Below are 23,153 nucleotides of genomic sequence, written 5' to 3'. Positions count from 1 at the left end.
CGCATACTTCAGAGCCTGGCCCAGCCTCACACCTGGTTTTCATTCTGACCTCTGCCAGGCCGAAATAGCTCAGGCTAAACACAGTACTAAGCACAGTGCCTTGTTTAACGGCAAAACATAAAATTAACGAATGCTTTCTGACGTAAAAGCACTCCTGTAGGAGGTGCGTGTCGTGCATCGCTATGTGAAACATGCGTAACGTGAGTAGGCCAACGTTGAAAACATTAGCGGGTACGTAGAATGTTAGCTACGCCTTCCAAGTGACTCCGAGGCCTAACTACCCGCTAACATGTGTGCTTCTCTGGTAAGATAAGTCATTTAGGAATTCAGCTTGCTTCTGAGCTTCAGGTGGAGTGACTTTTGAGGAGCTCAGCCTGGGGATGGAAATGAGGTTACACAGGATCCGTTTGTATCAGCCCAAAAGTGCCAAGCAGAACTTATGTAAATGCAGGGCTCACTGGACACGGATGTGAAAGGATGTGGAAGTGTGAAGGCTGCAAAAGCAGAACTCAACGAATATGACTGTACAAAGGCGAGTTTATGCAAGGCAGCCCACATTTCTCAAAGTAGTAAAAATAGACGGAAAATTATAGAATTGTACAAACAGGTAAATTATATCAAGTGACCTGAAATGAAGGGAAATGATTGCTGTTTTACATGGGAACAGGATGCCCAAATATGGTATAGTGTTAATGTTTTTATGGATGACTGCAAACCATCGGTCCGTGTCAAGCGAGAGATGAGGGCTTATTGTTAGGCGGCTGCAACCTGGAAGACCTTCCCAACTCTTCTCTAATTGGCTGAACCAGCGTTCTTCTCAGACTGCGAGTCTGATTTTCTTCTTGCTCGGGAGATCACAGGTGTGGTTTGGTTCCCTGTGTGAGCCACTAGCAGAACAGATCAATAGACCTTCACATAGACCTTTGGATTTACATCCAAACTTGTAAGATTTTGAGATTAATTCAAAAGATCAGTTTAATCTGGATTCTGGAACTCCATCCCTGTTGCTAAAGCTGAAATACTAGCATGCCTGTGTTCCTCATGTTCAGCTCTCTGCAGATGGTTTTCTCTTGTTTATGCACTTGTTGTTTATTGGACAGTGACGGGAGGATATTCGGAATTTACTGCATCATTAGAGCCAAATGGCAAATGCTGAATTAGCAGTATGGATTTTTAACTGGTTTTTCTGTTCCAGTTCTGGTGGAGGATTTTTAAAGGCCGCGTTTTTTCCTCCGTTGCTGGATTATGAACAAAGGGCAGCATTTGTTTTCGTTTTTTTGGTTTCAATTGGGATTAAGGTGATTTTGAGGCAGCTGTCTGCGTTTTGTCCGGTCTCCGATGATCAGCTCCATCTTGGAATAATTTAGCAGCACTAGGAATTGTGGGTAGGCTTCCATTCGAGATTAGGTTTGCTTGATGTGGAAGGCAGGGAAAAATACGCTATTACCCTGCAATTATAGTTTCACCTTTAAGGAGGCTCTACTCTAGGAGACCAGAGTGATATTGGTTTGCTCTGAAAACTTGTCACTGGACCTTAAACTATGGTCAGGTAACCTCTATGTTCTTGTAGTAGATGGTGCCATCTTACATTTTCTTGTTAATCCTTTCTTGTATTGATTGATCTTGGTTCTGGCACAACTGAGACTTCCCAGTTATCTGTAGTCCTGAATCTAATCCACTACGGCGCTGACTTCCCAAAATATACGTGTCTGTTGGAAAAAGAGACAAAACTTTGCTCCCTGTTACTTAGATTCATAGCAGAAACCTTTGCATCCCTGTTGCTCTGTTTGGTGTGTAGTTGTACACTTCTTGTCTGCCTGAGTAAACGTCGAGCAGATGGATGTTTCACTGTAGCAGTTCAGACACGTAATCTGAGAGCCATGTTTGACTTGTAAGAGCTGGGTCACCCCTGCCTCCCACTTTTCAGGTCCATTTCCTCAACCATCATACTATAATGAACAGACTGAAGGGATCCAGTATCAGGGTGAATTGATGTTTAATCTGGAGGTTCAAGTCGTAGTCAGAAATAGCCAGAGAGACACGAAGCAAGCTGAAGCCAAAAGCAAAAGGGTAGGTATAGGCAGACGGTCGATAAGAAAGCAATGGAAAGCACCCCTATGGTACACAGAGACGGACAAAAACACGTGAAACTGTTCCTTTACAAGCAGACTGACTGAAATGGCCAAGACTTAAGAGCATCATTTTTTCACCCCTTAACAAGACAAACGTGAAACCGATTAAAAGATCAAATATTCTGAAGTGTCTTAAATATATTCGAACTATTTGCTTGAACACAATCGAATGATGAATAATGAAAAACCTAGAAGGATATTTCTTTTGTAATTTAATTGACAAAACTGCTTCCTTTTTTGCACCATGACGCAAATAAATTTAAACAACAAAATTTAAAATGAGAAATGACAAACATAATTCAAGCGCTTCACTCAGCAACATCTTAAAAGCTTTATACATGAATAGCCCTAAATAATGCTTGAATGTCTTTTAGTTCAACACAAGTGATCAACTCTTGGGTCTAATGATCATTTGTTAAATGTCAGAAAAAACGAAACTTCCTCCTTGTGTATGCACAAACGTCTCGCACACGAGATGTCATCAAACATATATTATGGGGGAAGTGTTTCTTGTATTTCCAAAATGCAAAAAATACTGAACATCAAAATATTTGGCACAAATTACATACTATTTTTTATGAATTACTTCAAATACAAAAAAAAAAAAAGCGTTTAAAATAATTTTAATCCATGTATCCGAAATACTGCCCATCCTTCGGTGCAGTCAATACTTCACAAAGAATTTGGATAGGACTGAGCTTAAATCAGGGATTTAATCACTGAAGATGAGTTGCAGCTGTTTGGAATTCTGGGAAGGATGATCTCTGGAGGCGTGGCGGTTCAGGTGGGCATGGTCTGGTCCGCTCTGATGCGGGTGTGACACCTACTGTCTGCTGTGTTGGTGGTGTTAGCTAGCTACAGTATAGAGGAGCGTAACATTTATTCATTGTTCCGGCCTCGCAGGTTAGTGTTTGGGTTTCATGAACATGGCCTGGTGTCGGCCTCGAGCCAAGGCAGTAAACACCTACAGTAATGAACACCTTAGCATTTCCAACAGCTGTACACCCTCCTTTGTAGTCCCACTGGACGGCATGCATACACACAGTGAGCAGACCAGCCCCACTGGACGGCATGCATACACACAGGGAGCAGACCGGCCCCGCTGGACGGCATGCATACACACAGGGAGCAGACCGGCCCTGCTGGACGGCATGCATACACACAGGGAGCAGACCGGCCCCGCTGGACGGCATGCATACACACAGGGAGCAGACCGGCCCCGCTGGACGGCATGCATACACACACACAGGGAGCAGACCGGCTTCCATTCAATAGTTTGTGTTTACATTTAGTCGTGATGACAGATGCACTCGCAAAGAGACTCCCCCCAGGTGGGGGGGGAGAGGCCCAGATGACAGCAGCACTAGGTGGCTGTGTGTGTGTGTTCCTTCCTCAGTCCTTCTCAACCCAACTTCCACTGTGATCCATGTGTCTGTCGCTTCTGTTCGGACCTGGGTTGTTGTTCACAGAACATGTGTTTGGTGTTACATTGAGGGGCGGTGTTCCCAGGCGACTGGAAGTGCTGTAGAACTGGGCAGCTGGATTGATGCATGTTTGGAAAGCAGATGTTGGAACATTACAGCTTGAGTTCCTGACACCGTAATTAGATGATTGATACAATGTCTGAAAAATGCTAAGAACACACACTGCTGTGCCGAGTGAGTGAAGCAGGCTCATTGGAGTTCTATTTATACAAAATTCTGAGGGTAGAAGGAAAAATGATTGGTTCAGGGAGATAACCAATCAGATTGGAGATGAGGTGGGTCCAAGAAACTAGAGGAGGCAGTGCCAACCAATCAAATGTCTTGGTTCTGCCTCCTCTAGTTGCTTGGATCCACCTCCTCTACAATCTTATTGGTTATCTCTCTGAACCAATCATTGTTCCTTCTGCCCTCAGAACATTTTTATTCAAGTAAAACTCCCACGAGCAGGACGACGATGTGATTACATGATGCGCAGGGACTTGAAGACTCCTGATTGGCAGTTGCCAGGTAGGATTCCATCTATGTGTGCTGCTCTATCTCTCCCGAGCGCTAGCCACTGATGTTGAAGGCCTGGGGTTGTGTGGTCTGACTTGTCTACACTAATCAAGGACTGCGGCAGCTGACTCGGTAGCGGTGTCTATGTTTAAGTCCTCATTTCCCCATATGTTCTGACATTCACATGTGCTCGCGTTGTCAACACATGTGTTGTTCACTGAAAAAACTCATCTGTGATATACACGGGTACATGATTCAATTTTTCAAATGAATACTTAGCTTTAATCAGATGTTTTGTTTTTAAATATTTAACTGAAGCTATTGAAGGGCCCGTCAGCAGCTGCTCCGGTGATGAGATTTGAGCTCCTCCTCGTACCCTCAGGCTCAGCAGTACCACACGGCCTCTGTGTATCATGATTTTGGGCTCCTCTGCACCTCAGTTCATTTAATATCTGAGATTTCCAGGTGGTCGAGCACGGTGGCCTTTTGGGCAACACACATCTGTGTGTAACAGTTGTAGGTGACGTCTGGAATGTTGGTAAAAGAGTTAGTAGAGTTAGTCCTCATGGAAGTTCAGAGCTGCCTTTGAGAAAGGCCACTCCTATTAAGTGATGTTTCATTTGCCATCTACACAAGTGCAGGTACGTTGGAGTGATACTCTTCACATACTCTATCGTGTTATCCTTTGAGAGATACACAAGAGCTTCAGGGGTCCAAGCAAGGGTCAAGCCATTTATCTGGCACCCCAGGAGCATTTGGGGGGAATTCGGGGGTTTGCTCAAGTGGCCAATAAATATCTAGTCAAGGAATTCTTGAAGAAAATCAATGTGACTTTGACTGAAGTGGTAGAATAGGGTTGTTCGTGTCAGGAAGTAAAGATTGTTTATTGTGGAGACATGAGGTTCAGTTCAAACAGGTTCATTAGGTCTCACATCCTGCAAAAGGAATGAATTCTCCCACAATCCCTTAATAACCTTGCCCAGATGTAGTCGGTTCTCCAACAGCTCAAGACCAAAGATGCTGCGAATTCCTCTACATCCTTACATCTGGCCAGCAAAACGGTTGACTTGTCTCAAGGACTCTTTGGCCTCGCTGTCAGTCATGCACGCTAATGACGGGTTTATCCGATTTGAACTTTTGGATGTTTCGTAAACAGCATTCTGCCACCTCAGTGATGCATTTCCACTGTAAGATTTTTTTTGGGGGGTTTGACTGTGAGAGCAGCCATCATTATTCAATTATAGCATCAATGGGAACTTTGTTAAGCGACACCAGTAAAAGGTGATGGTGAATGGGCCATGCACCATGTGTACATTTCTATGGACAGATCTGTAACAATGACTAATTTCAAATTGGTTGCAAGAATAGATGATGTGAATGTGTAGGCTGGTTGGTTGAGGTATTCTATATCAGTGATGATGAATCCTTGTCAAATAAAGCCGTCATTCAAATCCTTACTCAGAGGTGTCAGAGACTAATCTGTTGTAGACGTTTTCTTAAAATACAGCTTTGCTGAAACGTCAAGGGCCAGAATCACCAGGACCAAATTTAAGGCACCACAGAGTGAGTTGTTATGCTTCATACCAATAGTCTGCTGCTTAATCATTTTGGCCAGACCATCAACTGTTATGACTCCTTAAGCATCTCTCTCATGTTTACCTTACAGTCTGGAAGCTTTGGTATGGTGGAGAACTTGGTCTGCCAAATGCACCAATGCCTGACTTATTTTATTTGGATGGTTGGTCGACATCTTGGTGTGTACTACAGGAACTGCACCAGGCCACTGTCGGGTCATTCCCCATAGACCTACATGCCTCAAACGGGCCAGTTGTACCTCTCCTCTGTTTTCTGGTTAGCAAAAAATGCTCGCTGTGTAACCAGCCTGGTGTTTTTCATTCAGTCAGCATGCAATCTTTTCTAGTGAGGGAGGTTTGAGGCAAGGAGACTCAACCACAAGTTAGCTTTATGGAGAGGGAAGCCTGGGAAGAGACTGTCAGACGAAACGCTCCTGTGCACAGTTCAGGAGGAAATGCCAGTGTCCAATTGATTTAATAAAGACTTTCAACCTGATATTGCTGTTTTTGGGCATACCTAAGGAAGCGGCTCAAGCGCTGGAAGTAATACCTTTTGTGACTGGAGCTAAGAGAGACCATCTTGACAGTCCGGAATGTGAGTTGGAGTATAAAGACCTACTTTATTTCCTACGTGTTCCCGTGCTGGAATTTGTGATACATATGGAATCAATCCTACAAGCTGTCGAGCTGTATTAATTTGTATTTTCCACCTGAAATTAGTCGCAGCCGCCGTGATTGTGCATTCCCTCCTTTTATTCCTGTATTTAATCCATAAGTGTGATTTGTGTTGGTTATTCAGAAACGTACTGAGCGCAGGGATTAGCTGAACGACTTTCACGCAGAATGTCTTCAGATAAATTGCTATAGGAGACTTTAAGGTGTCCATTCTTGGATGGAGGGATTTTACGGGACCACTAGTGCGGAAAAAAATGGGGGGGGGGGGCATGGTCTCATATGGTCTCCTTATTAGCTGTGATCTCTGCCGGCACATATGAAACGGTTGAAAAGCTTCGGAGAAAACAAGTGCAGCGAGATTAAGGAAGTCAACTAGAACTGAAGTGAACTGAACAAAAAGTGAAAAAAATACTTTCAGCTTTGTCAAAAGGTGGAGGGTTTTGGTAGAAAGGGAGACGGGGGTCATCGGGGGTCCTGGCTCAATCTCAGTCACCTCTCCGGGTAGTAGGACTAAAAATCAGTATAATTATATATAAAATGGACTGACTGAGAAGTAAACATCAAGGTATAAGTTACAGTAGAGGAGTGTGTGTGTGTCTCGGTGAGTGTGTGTGTGTGTCTCAGTGTGTGTGTGTGTGTGTGTCTCTCTCTGGGTGTGTGTATCTCTGGGTGTGTGTATCTCTGGGTGTGTGTGTATGTGTGTCTCTGGGTGTGTGTATGTGTATGTGTGTATCTGTGTGTGTGTGTGTGTGAGAGAGAGAGAGAGAGAAAGAGAATCTCTTTTACCGACATCATACTTTATAGTAAACATTAGTAAACAATGCATGGCCAGTATGGTTTAGCTTTTTATTTTTCTTTATTCTGTAGCTGCATGGTATTTAGTAAATGGAGTATTGTAATTTGGTTCGGAGAACTCTCTGCTCGTGCCCGTTGGCTTCCTGTGGTCAGAATCCAAGTGGAATGAACATTTCAGATCCAAATGTATTATATTATAAGGAAATGAACACTTTGGGATGGTTGAGTGCACTCAAGGGCAAAAACATTTATTTTTTCATTTATATTTAAATTGCTTCACAGTAACGAAAAAATGTTTTACATTTTTAGCTTTTTTGTAACCACTTGTTATAACATGGGGTAACTGTATGATGTGAATGGATATGAGGTTTTTTTGTGTGTGTGTTGAACCGGTGCCAGCCAAAGTCGTCATTTCAAAGAAGTCATTTGAATTTCCTGGTACCTTTAGCCTCCTCTGTGAAGGTTTAGCCTGACATACTTAAGAAAAAAATGGTTACATGAATGAAGTAATCAATACTAATTGTTTGGATAATACATTAAATCGATGTTTCCTAATCCGGTTCTCGCGGACCCACAGCCGGTCCACGTTTTTGCTCCCTCCCAGCTCCTACCAGGGAACTTGCAGGGAGCTCAGCGGGAGCAAAAATGTGGACCGGCTGTGGGTCCCCGAGGACCGGATTGGGAAATATTGCACTGGAAGGATGCTTTATGATATGGGAGTGAAGGAGATAAATATTGGAAGGAAGTGTCACATCACATGAACTTCTCCAGCCTTCATAATGTCATCAGAGACATCATGACGTGGTGTATGTGTATGGCGCAGGTCAGAGGGTACCCCGAACCTCACGTGACGTGGCACAGAGATGGGAAGCCGCTGACGCCGGGAGACCACCACGCCATGGAGCAGAGTCCTCGGGGGGGGTTCAGCCTGGTGGTCCGGACCGTCCGGGAGGAGGACGCCGGCCGCTATACCTGCCACGCCGCCAACGATGCCGGAAGCTGTCAGGTCACCGTGGAGCTCACAGCGGAAGGTGGGATCCCTCTAACACCCATGGAGTCTCTCCATCATGGTGCCTCATATTGTTCCTTCTAAGCTGCTTTAACAGTCTTATGAGGAAAGGAGTAAGTGCTTGTTTAACCAGATACTTTACACACACTTGCTCTTGTACAGGGCTTTCTTATTTGGTACAGTATTACTTGAGATTTGGCCTCTAAGTATTCAACCATAGCAAGACAAAGAGTGCATTCTTATACAGAACCAAACAATAGCACTTTGGTATGGTGGAGTTTTTGAGCTGTTATCATCTGCCCGCTGTTTGAGGTTTGAGCCGTTTGTTGTCAAAAACATAGTTTGCTCTTGGCTGTAGTGACTGAAATTTAAAATAGAAAGATTTTTTTCTTACATCATTGTCGCATTTTTGCGATAAGAGCACTGAATTGGGTTCAGCCAAAAATAATATTATTGTTATCAAACTGATTAAATTTTAACAGTGCCGATGTAAGCTGGGTCAGTTAAATAGATAAAAAAATAATAATAATAATAAAATAAATATTTTGCCCGTGAAAGTCAGAATCACAGTTCTTGTCCAACAAAATGCTGTTGAGATCTTTTTTTATAGAGAACATGTTCTGCATTGTGGAACCAGTCACGCTGGCTTTTTAGCACCTTGCTCTGGCTGCAGCAGGCAGGTTTGCTAATCCCTCTTCTGCAATAAAGACCGGAAACCTGGAACGCAGGTCAGCCGTGGAGCTGTGTTAAGCTCAGAGGGGGATTTAGACCGAGATTGGTCGGACTATAGGCAGCCAATGGCACATTCTGAAAGCCTCTTTGCTATCTTGTAGTTACAAACAGCAGATACTTTAGCCTCTTTGTCTCGTCCAATTCTGTAAGCATTTCAATAACTGTTCAATATCTCAGTGGTGTCTTGCAAACAGCGGAGTACCACCGTGACGAGATCTACAACCCGACAGGCCCCAGGATTCCGTTTATTACTTTACCTTTGCGGGTGGTGTTGTTAATGAAAGCCCCTGAGCAAGGTTTGCCCCAATCGGCCAGTTAAACTCCAGCTGCAGAAATTTGTTACAGCATTAATAGTATCTGCCACGCAAATGAATAATGTAGTTCAACAGCAGGGAAGAAGGTTTGTGTTTCTCTTCCTACTTAATGGATTAACCAGTGGAATGCAGCCTGCTGTCAAACAGTCCATTTTTTTTCTTAGAATCGTGATACAGCCCCTATATTTTCAAGGCCATCCAGTTACGACCGTTCCCCCATTTTGATTTCCCAGCAGGGATCTGCCTACTTTCAGAGTGTATAAACTCGGGTGGTTTGTCAGTATGGCCAACCGTCATCTGCTGTCTAGCTGGATTGATTGATTTTTTTTTTGTTTTTGTCTAAGTTAGTGGGAGTTTTTGTTTTGACAGCATTACTGATAGTGTTAGAAAGTTCAGGGTCAGAAAGTACAAGAAAGGGTTTTGTTTCAACCAACCAGTTGAGCACTCTGTGACAGTGACTCTTTATATTCAACTGGTTGGTTAAAACAAAATCTTGGTCTGGATTTGTACTTTCTGGACCCGAACTTTCCACCTCTGTCCATAACGGGATACTTTGTGAGTAACTTCCCCAACACTGATTACAGACAGGCTGCACCTCTGCAATGGCAGTCTGACACTGGCCCTTCACTGTTTTTTTTGCAGTAAGAACAAATCGATGTGTCTGGCTTTTTCACTGAGGCTGCGCTGCATCAGAGCAAAAACATCCAGACTGAAAAACAGCTTCCATCCAACTGCACTCAGACTGTTAAACTGCTCCATCACCCAAATACATTTTGCACTGTAATTACATGCCTTGATGTCACTGTTACTTACCCTTGCAACTTGCACTGATCTCTTTAAATTGCTGCTGCCGTACAATTGTGCAATATTGTACATTACTTTTTAAAAACATTTTACTTCAGAGGTTTTTATCTTAGCTCATTCTATGTTTACCTAGTGCAGATATTTTTATTCTAGTATTTTATTATTATTTTATCTATTTATTGTTTAGTAGCACGTTGCACGTACCGAGACTTGAGAAACTGTGTTTCGTTCCTATCATGTCAAGTGGTTTGAATGACAATAAAGCTGATTCTGACAAGAGCATCCAGGCCCTGCACTGGATGCTCTTGGTTAATGCACTGAATGGCTAAAGTCTGAAAGCAACACACTGGAGCGAGAACCAAAAGCTTAGTGGCGTTGGTTTACCGTTTAAGTCAGGCACAAAAACCACAGGCACTCAGCAGCAGTGCTCTAGATGAAGGTCAGGCTCTTTGTTCTTCCTGTTATAGCCCTTTCTTGCTTTTACAGTGTGAGAATTAGCTGCCCAGTCTGCCTGGTTTATTATCATACATTTTCGTATTTCTCACAACAAACAGGAAATGCAGAGAGAAGATTTTACCTTCCGTCCTCCACTAGGACAGCAGGGTGAGTCGGCGTTTTTAACTTTTGTCCCAGACATTCTTGTGCTAATCTTTTGATCTTAATTATGCCAGATTTGTATCACATGGCTTACATCTGTTTCCCCCCGATTCATCAGAGAATGTAGAAAACCGTAATTCTTAGGATTCCTTTCTTGCATGCCTTTGTTGAGTACTTACTGATTTATTGATTATTTGCGTGTCCAGTTCGTATGTTTTTAATTCCATGTTGAAATTATGGTTGCTGGTCATATTCTGTATAAACATTGTCAGGTTATTGATGATTTCTTATTTTTAAGAAACTGGTAGCATACCCTTCCTGTAAACTTTGATTCACATGTATTGTCTTAAGGTTTGTTTTGATCCTTTCCTTCTCTTCCTCTAGGGGGCGAACTCCTGTTGTGGAGAACCGGCCCAGTATCTGGGGCGAAAGCCCACCAAAGTTCGTGACAAAGCCCTCACGCCTCTACCTCAGGGCGGGCCAGAGCGGCAAGTTGTCGGCCAAGATCACAGGCCGTCCCCAGCCTCAGGTCCTGTGGCTCAGGGTGCGTCTGAGCCGAGGGGGCGGAGTTACGGGCCGGCACGTGAGCGCCAGTCATGGTGACTCCGCCCCCTTTGCTAACCTGGCTTGGGCCGTCCTATTCAGGGGGAGGCGGAGCTGCCATCTGGTGGGAGGTTCAGCACGTTCGAGAGGCAGGGGGTCCACTACCTGGAAGTCACCGATGCACGAGCGGAGGATGCAGGGACGTACACGTGCTTCGTGGTCAACAGTGCCGGCAAGGCCACAGCAACAGCAGAGCTGATGGTTCAAGGTCAGACTGAGCTTAGAACCCAGAAAAACACCCAGTCATCCTACTATCCTGTAAAAAGCAGTAAATACTATTCACATCTGTTTGCAGCATGAAGGCTGAGTCTCCATTTTCTCTGTTAAACAACATTATTTTAGCAGCCTTGTCTTAAAACGGGATCCTTGTGGTGAAGGGCATTTTTTATTACAGCTGGTTTAGCGGGCTAAATAAAATTGCTGTTTTTTTTTAGGTTCCTGTACTGAAGGAGACACGTAAGTCAAAACATTTCCCTGTGTTTTACATTATCGCATGTCATATTTTGTCACCCAGACTCTACGCTGCATAATTTCCTTGACAGGGAGGTCTACTTTATGGGATTTCTACCATGTTTTATTTTTGTTAATTTTTTTAGCCAACACAGCAGCAGTCTGGCCGCTTCTGCTGCCGTCGTGCCAAAATCAACCGAACCGCTAACAGTGAAGCACACAAGCCGCGGGCCAGTACGCGGTGACCCGCCAACTGGGATGGTGGAGAGGAAGGAGACTGCCGAGGGGCTGAGGACCGGCGTACAACCCCAGAAACTTCAATCCGAGGCCATGGTGGAGCATCCCAGCAAGGCCATGGGACTGGGTTCGAGTCAGCCGCCTAGGCATGGCTCCGATTCTCGAACCGGGAGGAAGTTCGAGCGGGCAGGGGACAGCGCTGAGCGCATGCTCCCGGAAACCACATCCCTAGAGCCTGCCAGGGAGGTCCGGAGGTTCGGAAGGGACAGCAGGCTTGACGAGACCAGAAGCCCACCCCTGTTTGACCTTCAGCCACAGAGTCAGGAAGTCTTGGAGGGGTCAAAGGTCACGTTCAGATGCCAAGGTAACTGACGTTCCGCCTTTGAGTTATGCTGTTGTTAAGCTCTTTGAAATGGCTCTGAACGCAGACATAGCGTTCCACCTTTCTTTGTTCCTTCGGTGAACCCAGAACTCGGAATGATGCCATCGCTAAGTTTGATGTTGTTTAATGTCTGACTGGTGACATTTGTCCTAACGAGCTTCACTGATCTTCTGTTCATGGGAATTTGAGGTTTGCATGATTTAAGACATCACTGATTTTTTTTTTTCCTCATAGGGAAATGTTTTTTTGTGGAAAGTATTTCTGTGGCCCCAAAGCAGTTGCGTTTGCCACTGCTGCTCTACAAAAGTCTGCTGCAAGCTTATGATTTTGCCCTTTCAACAGTTGAAGGAATGAAAGAACTTTTCATTGCTCTTTTGTTGAACTTTACAAAGAGAAATCTTGGGTAAAGAGTCTGGCTCCTTAGCAATTGCGCCACCTTATGGTTACTAAGATGTGAGACAATGTTTTTTTGCTGCACGCAGTTTCAGGTGTTCCAGCTCCGACCCTGAGCTGGATCAAAGACGGGCTGGTTCTGAGAGGAGGCGCGGGACTCCGAATCCAGCAGGAAGGGAACCTGCACCTCCTCTGCCTGGACAGAGTTCGCAAGGAGGACAGCGGGAGCTTTGGCTGCGCGGCGACGAACAGCAAGGGACAGGCCTCTGCAACCTGGACACTCCTTGTCAAGAGTAAGTGGGTGGGGGGCGGGGATTGTCATGCTCCTCCTATTCAAGCACAATTTTTAACCAATGAGTGGAGAAATAAGGGGCTGAGTCATGCTGTCAATCACTTTCCATCGGTTTACTGGTTCTCAGTGAAATAAGGCAAGCTTTTGAACTAAAGACTGGAGAAATTAGACACTCAGGGTAGTGGAGTTACCAATAAACGCCTAACATTGGTTAACTTAACAGATCTCAGTGGGATAAACCAGACAGCCATTTGAGATTTTTTTCTGTTGCATTTTTGATTATATCAGTTCAGTGTTCATGCAGTAATTTGCATGTATTAATATGCAGATGTGTTACAGTGACACATTTGCACAGCCTCCACAACATACATGTAAATGACAAATAACATTATTATTTTATTGGCTAGAACAATTTTTTTTCGCCATTAGTGCAGCTGGGTATTGCACTGGAATAGGTCAGCTTGGGCGACTTCGTCAACATGAGCAGCAGATCTTGGATGGTAAAGTGAGGATTGTGGGAGACGGCAGTAAAGGTGGACGTTCTGGACTTGTGAAGATGCTGACAGTGTAATACTGATAAGGGCTCACAGGTCTGCTTCAGCTTTGACAGACCCACAGTCCATCAGGCTGTCAGCATCCATAACACCGACTAACCTCTCGTGTCTGGGGGAGTTTGGGAAGCTGTAGGCTGACTCTTGGTCGGTATGGACCCCAAGCTGCATTCAGATGGTTATGCTTCTTGCTTAGCTAAAGACAAAAACGAGGTGGGACCTCGATGACATCCCAACCAGGAATGCATCATTGTATCCTTATGGGAGGTACCTCTGCAGAATTTTCTGCAGAATTTGCCCCTTTCAGAATGTAGAAGGACATCTGCTAAGTGAATAGTAGTCATTTTTTAACTCGGAGGGTGTGTCTTTTGTCCTGACCTTGGGCTAGACGAGGCTGTAATCGGTTCCCTGTGTGTGGGAAGTTGCAGGGACTCATGAAAGAGGTGCATTATCTCCTCAGCTGCAGGTGCTGTTAGCGCAGCGAGCCAGTGTTATTTTTGTCAGGCCCTGGAAACGCTGTCACGCATTGGGAAGAGCGGGGCGATGGACGGTGATTGTTTTGTGCGCCGATGTTGAAATGACAGCAGCGGAGAGGTAAATTGTTTTGGGGGAAGCGGGGGGAGGGGGGCACACCCTAGCGTTTAGTTTGGGTAGGGTAGACAGAGTGTGTTTGTTAGCAGCTTTCTTCTGTGCTGCCCATTGAGCCTTTGTCAGGCTGAAAGTACAAGGGGACTTTTGTTCTAGGCGATTAACCACGTTCATATTGTTCCTTTTGGTTTATATAACGTGTTTTCTGTGAAACACGTGGGAGGATCGCGCTCTCAGAGGTGACTCAAGAATGAAGCGGCACATTTGAGGCGGTCCAACTGCTCCATCTACTGGTGGAAATTGGTAATGCTGATTATTAAAGCACTGTTGTAAAGCTCTTCCGCTAATCGCCTTAAATACCCACAGGGGCTTATAAAAGCAGCACAGCACAACAAACTAGTAAATAAAAACAAAAGTAGTTCACTAATAGTAAATACTGACATAATCGAGGCACTCTGAAGACATTAAATTTAGCCTGAATAAATTATCTGAAAGTGTTCAGCTGAAGATTAAGCACAAAGAATGGCCAGACAATATTAGTCCAACTGCAAGATGTGAAGTTTTTTTATGTACAGCTTTTATTTTGTCTCTGTCCCATGTGATAACAGACTGGGCAAACCGCGTCTGGCTTCATCTGATAAGCACGGCTTTTCCTGCCGCACCCATCGGTAAAAGATCATAAAGACGCAGTTACCCGCTGCCGTCTCTTTACTCGTGACCAACAGGGATGGCATCCGACTGACAGATGATCGGAAAGATGAGACGCAGCCGCCGAGCCGCTGCGCGATCAGCCGCCGCCGTTACAGGCTGAATAATGAGGCGGCATCGCGACAGAAATCACTGAAGTACTACAAATCAAACATGCTATATGAGCAGTAATCTGTCGGTGATATTTTCATACGCTGGCAAAATGCCTCAGCCAGCCTGCTTTCACAGAGTTTGCATAATGTCTACGTGAATGGCTTTGCAGCACCAAGGTACAGCTCCAGGTGTTCCACGAGGGGCGTTTTCAAGTATATATTATTGCGAAACCCTATAAGTGTATTGCTGTAGTTAAATGGTCAATAATCATGCATGATTTTGTACAAAAGTGTCCAAACAGCTTTTTCAAAAGTGTTGCATTTCACAGGACCTGTTTCCTTTTGGGTTGCTGGTGTACAGTATATGGATTTTATTCGGTAATTTCTGTGAAAATACAGTAAAACGAAGTGGCAGAGGAGCCTTCTGCTGGCGGGTGTTCTTTACAGAATTGCATGATGAGGCACTCAGAGGCATTTTCCTTGTTGTCCTGTAATATAAAAAAAAAAACGCCAGGAGCTCCATCCTCCATTTCCCTCCCAAAACAACAGACATAGCAAGACAGTGCATATATAGTACAGTGCAGCTGGCAGAGGGTAGCTAGAAACATGCCTTGACAATGGAAAGAGGCTACATTTACATTACATTTAGCATATTCCTATTTGACAGACACCTTTGTTAAAAGCAGTGAACAAGTATCACAGGTGTACTGTCTGTCAAGGAGTCAGCTTAGGCACAATTTCCTCTAGGCTAACTATAGGGGGGCTTATTCCGATCCCCCCTCCAGTCGGTGCTGCTCACTGCTGTCCTTCCCCTTAAACCGACGGGACGTCACCCCGAAGGCCTAACCTGCACTGATTTACCTCACTGCCACCACCATCCAATAGCATTTCATTCAGCCACATCCTTTTCTCCGCAGGCATCAGAGCGGACGGCCGGGCTCCGGTCTTCAGCAGTGTGCTGCAGGAACGCACGGTGAACGAGGGCCAGGACTTCGTCCTGCGGTGCTCCGTACAGGGCAGGCCTTCACCGCGTATCGCCTGGGTCCTGAATGGTGAGGGGCTCTCGCAGTGCTGTCACCACACCAGTAGAGGGCAGTGAAGTCCATGATCTTATTCAGTTTCCGTTAATATAATTTCGTCTTCTTGGCAAAAGTACGCAGTGGTCTGAATCAGCATTTTCTAAAAGGACAGGATACTTTAATTGTTACTAGCGGAGTATTTGAAGGTTTTGGGCTTAGACTGAAAAACATTTCTAGGTTTGAGACTCCACTTAATCCCAACCATCCATCCATTCATCCATTTCCCGTGCCGTGTGCTTTAAATTAAATTTAGATTTAAATTAACCAAATGAGAGCCATCGCCTTGGAGCCAAGTGTGAGACACCAGAAATCTTCCAAGCTTCTGTTTGACTGTCTCGCGTCTGGGGTGTCCAAATATCTGTCCTGTAGTGTACTAGAGAATTGGGTTAAAAGTCTCTTTCCCGTGAAACAATGAGCACTTTTGTGTAGCAGGTTTTGTCAGTCAAATGCTACAATTATGTTTTTGCTTCATATTTCATTTCCTACCAGGAGACAAATGACTTTAGTAATGTTGGTGGCCAATCTTTGCACTGAATGGATGTTTGATATGTGCTGCACACAGCACTTTAAAACTGATGTATAGCACATTTCAGCTATACATTGTATAAGTATTATAAGTAACAGACTATTTACATTGAATTCAGAATATTTTGCAAAGCCCCCAGTCCCTAACTAGGAAATTAATGGATGGATTAAAAAATACTTTGTTTATACTTTAAAAGAACAGAACGGGGAAAAAAGAATGCGATTAAAAAAAAAAAACAGGAAAGGGAAACTTCCGGAAGTTCCAGAGCCACTGAGCTTGGACATCTGTTTGTAGGCTGGTGTACTTTTACCTTAAAAGACAAACAAACCCCGGAGAGGCTGATGTGAGGGCATGGCGGACATCCCCCGGGGGCCGGAAGGGGGTGTTGCTCCCGTCTGGGGGAGCGGCTCAGTGCCTGTGTATCCCAGGCCCGCGTGGGCGCGCCACTGAGATCGGAGATCAGCTAGCACTGCCTCACAGGCAGGGAAACTCACTGCTCCAACAAATATGAGGCCTTAGAACCATATAAAGGAAAGGCATGCCTTGCCCCCCCCCCCCCTCAGCTTGGCTTGCGGTTACACCAGGAGAGGAGACCTGCAAAGCTGTCCCTGACATGCACCATGTGATCAACAAAAATCTACCACCAGGCAAAGAGAGCGTGACCCCTCCCCCACATGTCTGCGTCGATGCCTTTCTTGGGGTGGGGTACTGCGGTAGCATAGAGGCCTTCTAGTGAACCTCATTGCAGCATAGAAGCATGAGGTGTCTTCTCTGTTTAATGCATATATGCACTTCTGTACTGTGTATGGAGAATGGTAGAAGATCCTAAAGATTGAACAAAGCACTTTTATAAATATTAGCTATCTATAAAAGAAGAAATGTACATTTTTGGATGATTCATAAGGCTGTTGTTCAAGCGGTTGTTCCTTGGTATGTGTGTAACTGTGTGTCTTTGTGTATGGTGACTCTTATTGTGTGTGCGTGCATGCATGTGCGTGTGTGGATTATGTTTATATTACATTGTGGGGACCAAATGTTCCCCAAAATGTGATAAAAACCTGTTATTTTAACGTTGTTGGGACCATATTTCATGTCCTCACGATGATCTGTGAATGCAATCAAAAAAATAAAAATGCGTGTGTGTGTGTGTGTGTGTGTGTGGATAGTCTTCGGTCTGTGTGTGGGCTGATCCGGCATCAGTGTTCCTTGGGGGTTCCTCTCTTCGTAGGAGTGTGAAATTCCTCCATGTTTGCACACGTGTGCCGGTGACTTCTCTCGGTGTGTAACCCCTGTGCTGCTTCCTCTCAGATCAGCCCCTCACTCTGGCCTGCTGCTCATACGAGGCCGGAGATGCCCGTCTGGAGGTCCGGGGTGCCCAGCTTGGGGATGCTGGCTCCTACGTGTGTGTGGCTGAGAACACTCATGGGAGGGCTGCCTGTTCGGCCGCGGTGATTGTCAGAGGTGGGTGCTGCGCTCGCTGTTACCCCCCCATCCTGCCCCCGCTGCACTCATAACGTGAGTCTCATTCTGCCATTAATCACGGCTCAGTCTGCAAAACATCTGCTCCTTGCTAAGCACTATGACCTCAGGCCTCAGGTCTCACGGTGCAGATGTTAACGGTTAATGAGTTTGCAGCAACGCCAGATGTTTACACTTCGCATTCTAGACAGACCGGTTTAAAGTAAACTAATAAATAAACCCAGTGTGCACAGTGGCCAGGTGGTTAGTTCTGGTATCTCACACCTCTGGGGTTATGTGTGAAGTTTTTCAGGGGTTTTCTCCTTACCCCTCCAAGAGGCGGTTATGGAGAATGAATGGATGCAAATAAAACAGGCGTATTAGCAAGTGTACAGCTGTGTGCCTGCAGGCACCTCCTCAGTGCTGAGGATCCCTCAGTGGGTGCAGGCAGCAGAGTACTATGCCACGTTCGTACCTGGCCGTCCTTCAACCGTCCCATAACTGTCCTTACACCCATCCCATAACTGTCCTTACACCCATCCCATAACCGTCCTGCAGCCGCCCAATAACTGTCCCGCAGTCGTCCCATTACTGTCCCTCAGCCAAACCCATAACTGTCCTTGCAGCCATCCCTATAGCCATCCCATAACTGTCCCTCAGTCATCCCATAACTGTCCTTGCAGCCATCCCTAAAGCCATCCCATAACTGTCCCTCAGTCATCCCATAATTGTCCTTGCAGCCATCCCTATAGCAATCCCATAACTGTCCCTCAGTCGTCCCATAACTGACCCTACAGCCGTCCCTCAGCCATCCTGCACCTTCTCCTCATCTTTCCACCCAGTCGTATTTTTCACTGGGCTCCAAGTCATGTTGCACTGTTGACTTTTAGCTAAATCATAAAAGTTCATGGGAGAGTGTGTAAAAAGACAAGCGCACTTTTGAATTAATCATATTCAGTATGAGTAAAAGCTTCCAGGTGACATAGAAGGGGTGGAATATGAGTTTAGAGTGGCAGGATGAGCTCTCCCCAGAATGTTCGCTTCAGTTTCGGCCACTATGGGGCGCCATTGAGGGGCCCGCTCAGCCCGGCAACGGAGAAGAGCAAGGCAAACGTACCGAACGTCACGTGGGCAGAGGACCCCTTAAACATCTCTACTGAGCCAACAGCACCCATAATCCTAAGATAAATCTACGGTCAATATGCGAAGTGTATATCCCATTGAAATTACATGGTTTTATGATGTGAAGCCGGAAATCAAGAAAAATCACGTCAGCCATTTTTACTTCTTTATTGTGATCTGGGAAATAGCAAGATTCAAGAGAAAAGCAAATGATTACTAGGGGAAATTTAAAATTTAAAGCACATCACCTCTTCAAATAATACCTTGTGGAAACACATTTTACATTAATTACAGTAGTAAGTCTTTGTGAAGCAGTCTCTGGACATCTTTACTAGGCAGTTTTATCCCACTCTTTCTTGCAAGCTCCTTCCAATTGCCAAGGAATCTCCTGTGTAGGTCATTGCATAGATTTATGGGAGTGAGGCCTGGGCTTTGACTGAACCATTCCGAGACATTGACCTTCTTTTTCTAAAACCATTCCTTGGTTGACTTGGATGAGTGCTGTGGGTCATTATTATGTTGGGAGGTGAAATCAGTTAAAAGTGAAGGAAAAGGGGTGGATTAAGAGGGCTCTTCTGGCCGCTCGTCCAGTGAGGAGTGTTGGCGTCTGGGGGGAGGGGGTAGCCCGCGGGGACAGTCCTCAGCCCCCGTCTCTGGTGTCCCAAAGGGCAGGGGCAGCACAAACAGTGGCAGTGATATTTTCCATACCGGCCCTCCCAGGCGCTAGAAAAAGCTGCCATATTTGGGCCAAAGAAAAAACCTTCCTTTGTATACAGAAGTCATGCTTTCACATTGTGGCTGCCTTCAAAATACAAATTGTGTTATAAAGATAGCTGAAGGAACTCAACCTTTCATTGCGTTCACTGGCTTTCGCATTCAATCCCCAAGGCTGGCTATTAATCATCGCATGACTGGGCTGGCATTGACTGTTCTGCATGTTTTGTATGTGTCATACCAACATTTTTTCTAGGTGACTTTGATGCCACTGAAGGCAAATTATGCTATCAGGCTCATCAAACTTTGTCTTTAGAAGTTTTCATGCTCGCTGGGTGTGTGGAGTCACCCCTGCCGTGTGTAACGTCTCAGCCGACACGGACATTTAAGCGCGCGTCTCCGTGATGAAGAGACCGGGCTTTTGACGTAACCGGCGTGTAAACACTGTTAACCGACCAGGCCCGCCTGCGCTGTTTAATTTGCACATGTGGAAACATCTTCGAGAAGTCTTGGATCTGCCCTGCGGCATGCTGGGTATGTATACAGACGACGGGCCTGTGTTTAGAACCACGCGGAATCGTCCCTGGACGCCCGCCTGCCCGGGCCCTGCAGTTTGGAGTGCTTAGATTTATGGCTTCTGGAGAGACGACGTATAACAAAATCCCTATATGGTAAAGAGGCATGGGCGAGCCAGGCCACTGACATTCACTGACTTTCTCAGGGTCCTGTGAACCGGGGGATGGGGGGACCAGTTCAAACACGCATTAAATCTACGGTAAACCAAATCTTTTTATACAGTAGATATTTCTCATTTCCTTTTTTTGTCTTTTGTTTACCTAACCGTGATATGATAAGAAGATAGAAGTTTCTGAGGACCTGTTATACTACATATTTAAGCAAAAAGATTGTGCTGTTTCCACGCCAATGGTTCCTTTCAGATCCACCTTGTCGAATTCCGCACACTCGTTGGGATCTTGACCTCCTTCGTAAAGTGAGAACGTGCCTTTGTAATTACCTTTAACAGCGCTGAAGAAAAAAAGGGCTTTGGACCCAAGTTCACCAGCGCTGGGCCCGGGACATGGTATTTATATAGCGAGAGACATAGTTTGAGAACCATTTCACGCGAGGGCTTTGCGTGCTGTCTCTCCAGCCTGTATAATTTTCCATAGAGCATTTCTCATCCTGGACGTCTCACCGCTTCTTGGCAATAGATGGAAATGAGTGGACAGCTCCATAGATGAGGCCAGTAGATGTAAAAGGCAATGCCAGCCAGTGTTTTTCTTTCTGATATGCTGTAGGGCATGTGTGACGGGGGACTCTCTTCAGAGGCTGTGTTTCTTGAGTGGCTGCCTTTAATTGCGTGACGGCCCTGCTGGACGTACCCCTATCAAAAGGCACTTTCAGTGCGGTGGCGTTCATGGCCGGACCTGGGAAGGATTCCTGAAATCCTGCAGTCACCACCCCATCACCCTATTGCCTGAACGTTAAGGACACACTCTATGAAACTCAACAATTACCCAAGTGCTGCTCCCATAGAATTCAGGTTGAATGGCATTTTACATTCAAACTTCACCTTCAAAAAATGTCTAGGGGACAAAATTTGAAGTTTGATCTCTGCAAAACTCACAAAATGTTCTGATTAATATACCATGAGACCATGAAGTTATCCTTCAAAATAGTGTTTTTTTTTTGGTAAGTAATACTTCTAACCATTATATTCTGCTGACTGTTCAAGGTTTATTCATTTTAATGGGTCGTTCGGTGCCTTTGCTGATTGGCGGAATGGCATGTCACTCTTGCCACCAAGCAGCCCGCCAAGCCGTGCCGGGTCATTTTGATCCTTGGCCCTCCCACCATGGCAGAATGATGCCAGTTATCACCGCACCACAAAAGGAGTCAAGATCACAGTAAAAAAAATAAAAAAATAAAAAACAACAGTTTCCAGGGAATTCTTTCGTCTGGTTTGGACATGGGTTCCCAGCCAAATTTCTGCATGCCAGTGATTATGGCAGAACGTAGGTCTGACACTAGACTTTCCCACACAAGCTGCTGTCCCAGCCCCCCGCCCAGGGGGAACCGCCAGGGCAGTTTATGTTCACCATGACTCTTGCATTACTGGAAATTAAAAGCTCCTTGAAAACCAGGTTTTAGCGGATAAAAGATCATACTGTAATTGCTTCAAGCATAAACACCACTCAGTAAGCTATTTATCACTCATGTCTGAACTCCCACAGCAATAAAATCAAGGAGGGCTGCTGTTCCATGGTTCCATGTTGTTCTCCGTAGTTTTGGCATAATAATCCTTGTGTGCCCTTTCTCTTTCTAAGAAATACGAAGAAAATGGTTATACAGAAGTACTTGATTTGATGTCATTAAGCCTCCTTGGCATCTGTGATGTGATTCGATGCACATGTATCGGGAAGCAAACCTTAGATCACAGGAAGTTGTGCTGTGTGCTGGCTTTCAGAGAGGAAGACTTCTGAAGGGACGAAGCATGGGAAGGCGAGCGAGGCGAAGAAGCCGCTGGCCCCCGCCTTCCTGAGGGAACTGGCCGACCTGCAGGTGTTGGACGGCAGCCGCGTCTGCATGACGGTGAAGGTGGCAGGTAAGGGTCACGGTTTAGCTACAGGACACCAAGAGTGAGTAGCTCTACAAAGTAGCACAGATGAAGCTGTTATAGGCCCTTTAAATGCTACAGGCATCAGTACAAGAGCTACACGGCTCTGCTACTCGCTTACGGAAATGGTTCCTACTTAAGCCTATTAGTAACTGGGGTTAGTTTATAGACACAACGGTCGACCTTTTATCCCTCAAAGTTACATGTACTGCCCCTAGCTACTCATATACATCCCTATCTTAACCTACAGGTAAAATGATTTACTCCAAGCTACAGATAAAGGGTAAATATGAATGAGAGGCTCTTCTTGCATTACCTGTTACTCTTATCTTGTGACTGCTGGTAAGTCATTCTCCACATGGGGCGCAGAAATGAACATACCTTCACAGGACTCCAGAGATGATTTGTTTGGAACAAAGTATTGTGTGTTCTGCATTATCTCTGGATGTGAGATATGAGCAGAGGATGGGTACAGTTATTCTAACTTGGTATTCAAGGTCTGACAAGCTATTTACCGTTATGTGGACAGTATTCCATAGTTTGATTTTTAAATTATGCATCTTGAAGATTTAACATATGTTGTTAAATAGAACGTACGTGTTTTTGCATCTCATCATCATAGTTAGTTTGTCTAAGGTTTAATGTGTGTCTCATTCCTTGACTTTGGTGGTAAAGGACTCAGAGCTATTGCCTGAAATTCTGGAAGGCTACTGGCCATTGTATTCTATAA

General features: G+C 45.2%; 1 protein-coding gene across 5 annotated transcripts in view; it reads left to right on the top strand.

The window, feature by feature from the left end:
- Nucleotides 1-23,153, top strand: part of LOC111858342 (myosin light chain kinase, smooth muscle-like) — a 58,779-nt gene that overhangs the window by 15,546 nt on the left and 20,080 nt on the right. For 3 of the 5 annotated variants that reach the window (XM_023840014.2, XM_023840015.2, XM_023840017.2), the window contains 10 exons: nt 7,979-8,186; nt 10,569-10,617; nt 10,996-11,155; nt 11,257-11,422; nt 11,649-11,670; nt 11,811-12,265; nt 12,766-12,969; nt 15,825-15,959; nt 17,821-17,973; nt 22,274-22,411. In XM_023840014.2, the coding sequence (XP_023695782.2) occupies nt 7,979-8,186; nt 10,569-10,617; nt 10,996-11,155; nt 11,257-11,422; nt 11,649-11,670; nt 11,811-12,265; nt 12,766-12,969; nt 15,825-15,959; nt 17,821-17,973; nt 22,274-22,411 (1,690 nt within the window). Of the gene's footprint in view, nt 1-5,979; nt 6,281-7,978; nt 8,187-10,568; nt 10,618-10,995; nt 11,156-11,256; nt 11,423-11,648; nt 11,671-11,810; nt 12,266-12,765; nt 12,970-15,824; nt 15,960-17,820; nt 17,974-22,273; nt 22,412-23,153 lie in introns of those variants that run through there. The other 2 variants (XM_023840019.2, XM_023840018.2) reach the window with 2 other exon arrangements.

The sequence above is a fragment of the Paramormyrops kingsleyae genome, chromosome 16, assembly GCF_048594095.1.
Source record: "Paramormyrops kingsleyae isolate MSU_618 chromosome 16, PKINGS_0.4, whole genome shotgun sequence".
In the NCBI taxonomy this organism is placed as follows: Eukaryota; Metazoa; Chordata; class Actinopteri; order Osteoglossiformes; family Mormyridae; genus Paramormyrops; species Paramormyrops kingsleyae.
This window is presented reverse-complemented; position numbering and strand designations above follow the sequence as displayed.